A 10,444-nucleotide genomic window follows, 5' to 3' on the forward strand; every position below is an offset into this window, starting at 1 on the left:
AGGCTGTTACCCCTGCCATAAAACGCAGCCCCTCTGAAATGTGCATCTATTAAATTAAATTGATAATTTTTTAATAACATCATGACACTAATGAGAGTGAACCTTTCCCTTACAGAAGAATACTGATTTGTTTTTACATTTATTTGTAAACCTAGTGCGTTTTAAAATGCGTCTCACTTATTGCTTTTGCTTTATCTATCAAGATAAGAATCATATTACGTTTTAATCAATTATGGCCTTTGGTTTTCATGTAGACTGAGAATCACAATGAAAGTCTATGACAGGTAGGCCCAGACTAACAATTGAGAGGCCCGCATATAATTGCCCGCATTTTTAAAATAAATGATATACAGCACATATATTTCTAGTCTACAGAGATTTAACTTATTTTTAAAGCATTTAAAGCACACTTTGATAAAAAAATACTAATACAACTAGTGAAAATTGATGGATTTTAATTGACTTGTTCAGGTTCACTGAAGCAGTACAAAAAATTATATTTAAGGTTTTTTTTATGTATAACTTATGTATAACAAATTTATAATGCATCAAACGGTGATGGGTGGGAAAGGGAATCACTAAATTACCTTATTTTGAACGTTGGGGATTTCTCGGCACAACACGTTACATAGCTCATGAGCGGCGCGTGAGCAGCGGCTATTTTTTTTCGGCATGCATGTTCACAAACGGGATTCATACCAGGAGTGACAACGTGAGAAGTGCATCAGCGTCAAGCAGGGGCGATGCGAGAGGCGTGCGGGTATGTTTTCTGCATGCATGCGTCAGTTTGTTTTTGATTACATTGCTTTCACCAGCTTTGGATCGGTTGCACATAGAGAGAATAACATCTTTATAAAACGATAGTCATCTTTTTTTTCGATATAAAACGAAAAAAAAAATAGTCACGGAATGATTTTTCTGCATGAGAAAATGGATGTGTGGCATGAGAGCATGAGAACACGGTCAATGGGTATTTGCCAAACCATGCTAATAGGACTTTTAATTTGCCAGTAACCTGGGTTAATCGTTTCCGGTGAATTGTATGCCAATGCAAAATCGGCACGTTTAAGGTCTGTTTTCTTAAAAAAGCAGCCAACTCCTCTGCCAATTCTGATGGGCACGTGCGAGTAAACGGCTTTTTGTCTTGTTTTACGCTTGAGCAAATAAATAAATGCCAAAGTTTAATTAACTGAAGGTATTTTAATTACATTACAACATCGATGCTGTAAAAGGAACCATATAAAATGGCAAAAAACTCACATTAACAGGTCACTGGAAGTTTATCAGCATGGGAAACACACTAGCTCGGCATATACAATATTGCACGACTCTCACGCCAAATGCGTGAGAGTTGGCAGCCCTGTGTTAGCTGAGTAGCTGTATATGGGTAATTCTTCAACTACGGGCACTTTTAAGTCCTTTGATCATATATCCAAAATATATATATATATATAATTTAAATCAAATTCCTTTTTCTTTGTCAAACTAACAACAAAACTTACTTAAAAAATTTTTACTAGCTTTCAATTATATTTTTTTCATATTATTCAACCTCCTTTTAGGTGTCAAAATCACTGTTTTCACCTTGTCGCACACCCAGAGTTTTCAACTTCAACAATGAAAATAGCATTTTAAAAGATAATTTATTTGGTAACTATTAATGTATCTTAATTAAGCACTACTGAAATAATTTAAATATTTTATGGTTATTAATGTTAGACTATTGTCAATATTATTTTTTATACAAAATATAGCGGTCGCACAGTTTCTGTGTCATTTCCCCCACAACACAGAAATTTCGCTTTAAAAAGTTTGTGTGAAAGATTATTTTGGTGGTTTCTATGAAAATAAATAGTGACATCAGAGCACTTGTTCAAGATGGGGAGAATTTAAATTTTCATCAACAACACTTGAAGAAAAATCAAGGTAAATATTGATAAGGAAATACATTTATTCTATGTCATTTCCAAACATGCTGTACCTTCAATGGTGTTTTTAAAAACCAAACAAAATTAAGGTAAATAAGTGTATTTTGTATACATGAAAGGGTAGTATCATTTTAAAGCTAATCAGTGAAGCTATCTTTAATTTTTCAACAATAAACTGTATAAATGTCATTTCCACCACTGTCATTTCCACCACGCTCCACTGTGGTGGAAATGACATTTATGGTTTCAAAACACAATTAATATGAATTCCAAAAGTACAGCGGTTGGACAATGACACTGAAACACTGCCCAATTTAGTGTTGAAGCTTTCACAGCTAAATTTGAGCAGCTGGTGGCCAATCTTCATTGATTTAACATACCACCAGAAAGAGCAGAGTGTGAAGGTCTGATTTGCTGAGTAACAGCACAGTTTTGCTAAAAATATAGCAATGCACACAACATTATGTCATATGTGGACATATCAGAGTTCAAAAGAGGATAAATTGTTGGGGTGCGTCTCGCTGGCACATGTGTGACTAAGACAGCAAGTCTTCTTCAAGAGCCACGATATCCAGAGTAATGTCAGCAAACCACCAAGAAGAAGAACCACATCCAACCGAAGTAACTATGGACACAAGAGGAAGCTGTCTGAAAGGGATGTCCGGGTCCTTACACTGTTTGTCAAAAAAACATAAAACCATAGCTGCTCAACTCACTGCAGAATTAAATGTGCACCTCAACTCTCCTGTTTCTAGCAAAACTGTTGGTCTGGACCTCCACAGGGATACATGTCCAACGGCTCATTCGTGCCAATGCCAAAAGCCTGTCTCAATGATGCAGCAGCCAAAATCTTGTGCTGTGGATAATGTGAAACATGTATTTCCCACATCCGAGAGAGTTACAGTGTGGAGAAGCCCTAAAGAAGCATCCCACCAAGACTATTGATGCCCAGAGTAAAACATGGGGGGAATCAGTGATGGTTTGGGCTGCAATATCATGGCATGCCCTAGGCCCTATACTGGTGCTAGATGGAGCATCACTGCCAAGGACTACCGACGCATTCTGAAGGACCATGTGCACCTAGTGGTTCAAACATTGCATCCTGAAGGCGGTGGTGTGTATCAGGATGATTATGCACCAATCCACACAGCAAGACTGTTGACAGAGTGGTTTGATGAACATGAAAGTGAAATTGAACATCTACCATGGCCTGCACAGTCACCAGATCTAAATATTATTGAGCACTATGGGGTATTGTGGGGGAATGAGTCAGGAAACGTTTTCCTCCAGCAGCATCACATAGTGACCCTGAACACTATTCTGCAAAAAGAATGGGTCAAAATCCCTTTGGTCACCGTGCAGGACTTGTATCTGTCATTCCTGAGATGAACTGATGGTATATTGTCCGCAAAAGGAGGTCCGACACCATACTAATGAATTATTCATTCATTTTCTTTTCAATTTAGTCTTTTTATTCATTAGGGATTGCCACAGCGGAATGATCCGCCAACTTATCTAGCTTATGTTTTACGCAGCAGATGCCCTTTCAGCTGCAACCCATCACTGGCAAACACCTATACACTCTCATTCACACAAATTCACCTAAATTCACCTAAAGCGCATGTGTTTGGACTGTGGGGGAAACAGGAGAACCCAGAGCAAACCCACACCAACACACAGAGCAAACTCCACACAGAAATGCCAACTGACCCAGCTGGGGCTCGAACCAGTGACCTTCTTGCTGTTAGGCAACAGTGCTACCAACTGCACCACTGCACTAATTGATTATTGTGCTCTAAAACCAGGCCTTTCAGTTTCATTGTCTAACCCCTGTAGATGTGTAATTCATTTTATTTTAAAATTAATTGACATAATATTTGAAAAATAATCAGTTATTTACAGTATGCACTGTTACTGTTCATCTGTTAGACAAATCAGTTTTTTTAGATAAATTTCAGCTTTACACATGCAAAACAATGTGTGGTTATGCTTAATTTATTTTAATAAGTGTGAGTTTAAGAGTTTAATATTTTTTCTAATAAATATCTAATGTTTTTCTACATTAACACTGATTCAGTCATTTCCACTACACCCTGTCATTTCCATCTCCACACACATTTTTAAAAATTTTTTAAAAAGTTCACATCACACATTAAAAGTGTATTCACAATGTATAAGTTCATGCTCTATTCAATATACAAATTCAATTTATTTATTTTCTGATAAGCTCTTAACCAAATTATTATTAAAATTTAGAGTGTGGCAGGTTTAAAATTCAGCATTTGGTCAGCATATTTATTTTATTGACAAATGTAGAATTATTGTATATATTGTGGAAAGACAGATACAAAACTAGATACAAAAATGATCTTGGACAATGTTTGACTGCCATAATTTGTTTTATTTTGAAATTAAAGCTGTATATTGAGATGTGGTGGAAATGACATTTGTTCGGTTCATGATGTACATTTTTTTAAATATTAACAATTTCTCTTCATATCTAAGTTTGAACTCTTACAGATCTTAAAACTAGACAAATTGTTTAAACTTCTGAGGCTATGTTACATTAATTTTGAACAAGTTCTTTTTACTCAACTTCACAAGGCTAAAAGTGCCCGTAGTTGAAGAATTGCCCATATAATCAAAGTGAGATTTATGAAAAAATAACGTGATTTCCTTCAAGTGAAACATGAGCACACATTGCTTTGCATCTTATTAACACAACCAAGCCTTAAAATTACATTCTGGACCATGCCTTTAAAAGTGGGTGAGACAGCTGTATGAAATCCAAAAGTTTACATTCTTAATCACCTATTTCTAAATGGTCTGTCTCTAAAAGTGAGGGGGACGTGTGATGGGTATGGTTGTTGGTGCCAGACGGGCTGGTCTGAGTATTTCAGAAACTGATCTACTAGGATTTTCTCACACAACCATCTCTAGGGTTTACAGAGAATGGTCCGACAAAGAGGAAATATCCAGTGTGCAGCAGTTTTGTGGACGCAAATGCCTTATTGATGCCAGAGGTCAGAGGAGAATGGCCAGACTGGCTCCAGCTGGGTGCCAGTCTGTTAGCTAAGAACAGGAAACAGGCTACAATTCACACAGGCTCACCAAAATTGGACAATTGAAGATTGGAAAAATGTTGCCTGGTCTGATGAGTCTCGATTTCTGCTGCCACATTCGGATGGTAGGGTCAGAACTTGGCATCAACGAAATGAAAGCATGGATAAGTAGTAAGGTGTACCTAATAAAGTGGCCAGTGAGTATATATATAGGGATTTCTAAACCTTTTGATAGCTTATCCCTCTTTATCTATAATATTAATATGAGTTATTATAAATTAGGTAATTGTCACATGACAAATTAAGTATTTACATAATTTGAGTAACTTTTTTTTATTTACATGTTATAATTTTATTAGCTTTTCATTAACTCATGATGAAACTCGTGACACATTCAATATATGAATGTGACATAAAATTGCATCAAAGTTTAAGTGAAAATACTGCTTCAAATATTCTATCAGTGACAAAAAAGTTGTAGAAAGTATATATTTACTGAATTATTTTTCATTTTTATTTTAAATTCTTGATAAATTACGTGAATGTCTCAATCCTGTCACAAGTTTACAACCCTGAAACAATGAGATGTGTAATGGGGATGAGTGTGATGGGGTTGAGTTTTTAAAATAAAATGACCTCTGCTCCTCGTGTTGTTTAAAAAAGAAGGCCCACATGCTGCAATTAGACAAGAATATGTTATATTGTTTTGAAATAAAAAAAACAAAAAAACAATAATATTACATCTTAGTTTTACATTACGGGGTGTAATTGTTAAGCTTGACCGTATACACTTCCTAATAGACCTCAACATTTTTAAATAATTTAAAATATATCTTGCCTTCTTTTGAACCATGCTGTTAAAGAGAGCTGAATGATGTCACTTCCTGTCTGTGATGTCATATAAGGGTGGAGTCTAAATTGCCATAGGTGGATAAATGCTTTATATTTAGGGACATAACTTGCCTGTTTTTTAAATAAAAAATATATATTATTTTTTATTTTATTTTTATTTATCACCAGAAAAGAACAAAAATAAATAGTTGTTATACCTGGAAAAAAATTTAGACAAAATAAAAAAAAAAAATTCTACATGCAAGTTCAAAGACGTGCCCCGGGGACATGACAAATAGTTTGGTTTGTGACAGAAATATATATTTTTTTATGCTAAAAATGCGTTCAATGGAATTTATTTTATTCATTATAATGTACTAAATAAATTAATGAAAAATGCGTTTAAAATGTAATTTTAGTCAACAACCACTTAAAATTATATATATAAATTATGCGGGACTAATATATTACCAAATGCCAGGAATGACCCAAAAACTGAAGACCGGTTGGTGTCCCTGCATTAAATGTGTGTCGTAATGGGATTTGCTTGAGGGACTCATCCGTAATAAACGAAAGCTTTTCACCTACATCCCTGTAAATATTGGGTAATTTATTATTTAGGCAGGAGTGAAGAACATATTTCTACACAACCGTTTCATCAAAAGCGACTTGAAATACTTGACGTGTCGCGTTCACGTGTCCGACGGCACAAAACAATCACCAAACAGGCAGAAAAAAGATCATGACATGAGCCATCGACAAATTTAACATTCGGTGTTTAAAAAAAGAGCAAACGAAAAGAAAAAGAAATATATGTTGTATACTAGCTACTTATCGTGATGATGACACTCTCTCTCTCTCTCTCGCTCTCTCTCTCTCTCTCTTTTCTTTCTTAGCAACTGAATTAATAATGACTGCTGAGTTGATTTTGAGTTGAGTATATCATTTTCGGTGTTGTTTAGATATGCAAGTGAGTCATGTGACCATAGAGTGATCAATGATGATCAGTGACGCACCTGAACACCATGATGAAGGCATGTTTTGCCGAAATGCGTTGACTGTTTTAAAGAATAGTCATGTTAATAAAGGCTTTTTAATTTTTTTACTTTTCGAGTGCATTGAACTTATGATTTCATTGTTTATCTAGGACTTATATGAATCCAAACAACACCGACACATTAACTGAAGCACTTTTGGTTTGATTTTGCAAATAAAAAGTTGTATTATTATACGTCTCATACGAAACAAAGATTTTTTTTTTAAACCATACAAAAACGTTTGACTAAAAGATGCAATCCCTAATCTTCCAGACTCCTCCATACACAAACAACTCTGCTGAGTGTGCCTTTTGCCTAATTTTCAATAAAATTACATGACTATGTTTGTTTGAAATTATTAAAACACATAACTTAAACCAAGGTTGGAACTTGGAATATTGTTCATTAGAATTGATTTTATCGAAATGCGTATGCGAGAGGTAAAGTACCAAAAATATTATAATAGGTAACATACCATCAGCGATCATCAGAAACAGAGACATCAAAACGCAGTTCGGTGGATACATCTTCAAACTGTCTATCCAAAATTGAACAAAATCATCCTATATTTCACTTATATACTAGAAAAATCGCTGTTTCGACAACTTGTCTTTTTATTGTCCGTATATCAAATTTACTTTCACTTGTACATTTTTGCTTTCACTTTTAATTTGATGCCAACTATAGCAGTGACTGACACCTACTTTGCTAGTGCAAAATGTATACACGGAACTAAAGGGATAGTTCACCCAAAAAAATTTATGTGTCATTACAGCACATCCACAGGTCATGTAGGTGATTTTTTTCTCTTAAGTATAAGATTAAAGATGATGTTTAGTTGAATGGTCCATGGCTATTCACATAATGGCAGTAAAATGGGGATGGTTTATCCAGATAAAAAATTCCAAAAGTCTAAATCAACAGCTGTGGTTATTATGACACAATGAGATTTTGTGAAGCAAAACAATAGTTTGCATGTTCCATGCGCTATAGGTGAATTGTGTGAGCTAAATTGTCTGTAGTGTATGAGTGTGAATGTGAGAGTGTGGGGATGTTTCCCAGAGATGGGAAGGGCATCTGCTGCGTAAAACATATGCTGAATAAGTTGGCAGTTCATTCCGCTGTGGCAACCCCAGATTAATAAAGGGACTAAATCGAAAAGAAAATGAATGAATGAATGAATAATATTAAAGTAGTCACAATGAATCACACAGTCAATGAGTGTTCATTCAATGTGTTCATTATACTGAAGATGAACTTAATACCGTCTAAGTGCACTCAACTGTGCTATTTTGAGACACCATGAAATTGAACTAAAGTGTGCTTTTAACATACTATATCTGTATTTTAAAAAATATATTTATTTACAACTAGTAATACACTTGAACCCTAATTTTAAACATTTATAAATATATTTAAGAATAGTTTAAAGTATAATAGTAATATATAAAAAAAAAACATAAAATGTAAAACAAATTTGCTAAAATTCACTTTAAGTACATTAATTATACTATTCAATACTGTACTAAATTTCTGTACTGCTCTATTTTCAACGCACTAATTTTGTACTTAATGTACTAAAAATAGCCTTAAGTATATGTTAAGATGAGCTTAATGCCGTCTAAGTGCACTCAACTGTGCTATTATGAGACACCATGGAATTGAACTAAAATGTGTTTTTAACATACTATATCTGTATATAGTATGTATCTATATCGATATAGTAGAGCAATAACAATAGTAATACACTATAAAGTAATTTATTGTAATAAATCAGTTTCATAATACATGTTTTAATTTTAGTGCACATTTTTCATCTGGGATTGCACAGTTTGAATACACTTAGACAATCCTAAAAATTATCTTAACTACTAAAGACTAACTTTTAGTATATCAACTACAAAATCAGTGTGCGAAAAGAAAGCACTTCAAGAACATGATGTAACTGTATTGTATAACATGTATTTTAATGCACTTTTTGGGTAGTAATAATTAATGGATTATTTTAGGTGAACTTTAAAGTGTCACATTGAGAAAATTAAATATTTGTTATATTTTAAATAATTTATAAGTGTATTTTATTTGTAAATGCAGTATATATTATATATATATATGTATATATTATATATATATATATATATATATATATATATATATATATATATATATATATATATATATATATATATATATATATATATTAAAGTAGTATATTAAAATTATGTTAACTTAATGGTGTGTCAAAATAGCAGTCAAGTACACTTAGTTCATCTTAAGTTTAAGTTTATTAGTACATTATTAGTACATTAAGTACAAAATTGGTCACCAAAAATAGAGCACTTTAAGTACATTCTGGAAGTGCATTAAGTGCACTTAAATAAAATTTATTATAATGCACTTTTTTCACCTGGGTCATACTGTTAAATGCATTCAAATTACACTTTTAAGCATTATATGTATAACATATTTTTGAGATAGTACACTTTATTGCTATATAAAAATCTATTTAAATATATTTTTAAAAAGTTAAATTTAATTTATACTTACAATAACTATGCAAAGGTGTACTAACTTTGAACTATTGTTATGGCATTTAAATGATACTTTTAAGCTTTAAAATATTACACTTATAATATATTTTTGAGGTAGTACACTTTATTTCCAGCACTAAAAATTCTATTTAAATATACTTTTAAAAGTTCAATTTAATTTATACTTACAATAACTGTGTAAAAGTGTGCTAACTTTGAACTATTTTCAAATGCATTCAGATGATACTTTTAAGAAAAACATTTATAACATTTTTCAAGTAGTACACTTTGTTGCTATATACTAAAAATCTATTTAAATATCAGTCATATTTAATATACTTTCACAGTTTTACTTAAGTACTACTTATACTGAATTAGGCAGATTTTCCTCTATCGCATCACTCTTACCAGATTCCTGATCTTCAGGATTCAGCAAAGGACTTGTTTCTTGTGAATCTGCTGGGTTCTGGTTCTGGTTTGATCCACTGGCTGGAGTTCCATCAGAATCTTCTGCATTCTGGGTTCAGGATAAGATGTACACTATAAATCCTTAAACATTTTCAGTAATTGTAGACAATAATCTGATGAGTGGCAGCAGTTTTTCCAGCAAATGACCAAATTTAAACAACTACAAAACTTGTTTTTTTCATTAAAAAATGTTTTTTCCAAGTAGAATGTTTTTCTTTTTTTTCGTTTCCTTTGGAGAAATCGACTCTGTTGATGAAAGTAATATTTCAAGATTAAAAATCAAATGTAGGTATCAGCACATACTAGGCCCTATCATACACCCAGCGCAATGCGGTGCAAGGCGCAACGCAATGGTTGTTTGCTAGTTTCAGCTCTGCGCAAGAGTCGCCATGCTGTTTAAATGGCAAATGCATTTGCACTCATAGGCGTTCTGATCTAAAAAAGGTGTGTTGAGGCGCATTGCTGGCGCGTTGCTATTTTGAGAAACTATAATAGTCTGTTCTATAGACCAGATCAAAGCCGGTCTAAAGACCAGTGAAGAGCGTGTTAGTTGTGCGCCTGGCTTACACATTGCCCAGACAGGATGT

General features: G+C 33.4%; 1 protein-coding gene across 2 annotated transcripts in view; it reads right to left on the reverse strand.

Annotated features, from left to right (window-relative positions):
- LOC130220840 (uncharacterized) overlaps positions 1 to 7,540 on the reverse strand; it is a 93,211-nt gene extending 85,671 nt beyond the window's left edge. For both annotated transcript variants that reach the window (XM_056453084.1, XM_056453083.1), the window contains exon 1: positions 7,334 to 7,540. In XM_056453084.1, coding sequence (XP_056309059.1) covers positions 7,334 to 7,385 — 52 coding nt within the window. In that variant the 5' untranslated portion in view covers positions 7,386 to 7,540. The remainder of the gene's footprint in view (positions 1 to 7,333) is intronic.
- Positions 7,541 to 10,444: the final 2,904 nt, after the last annotated feature.

The sequence above is a fragment of the Danio aesculapii genome, chromosome 3, assembly GCF_903798145.1.
Source record: "Danio aesculapii chromosome 3, fDanAes4.1, whole genome shotgun sequence".
Lineage (NCBI taxonomy): Eukaryota > Metazoa > Chordata > Actinopteri > Cypriniformes > Danionidae > Danio > Danio aesculapii.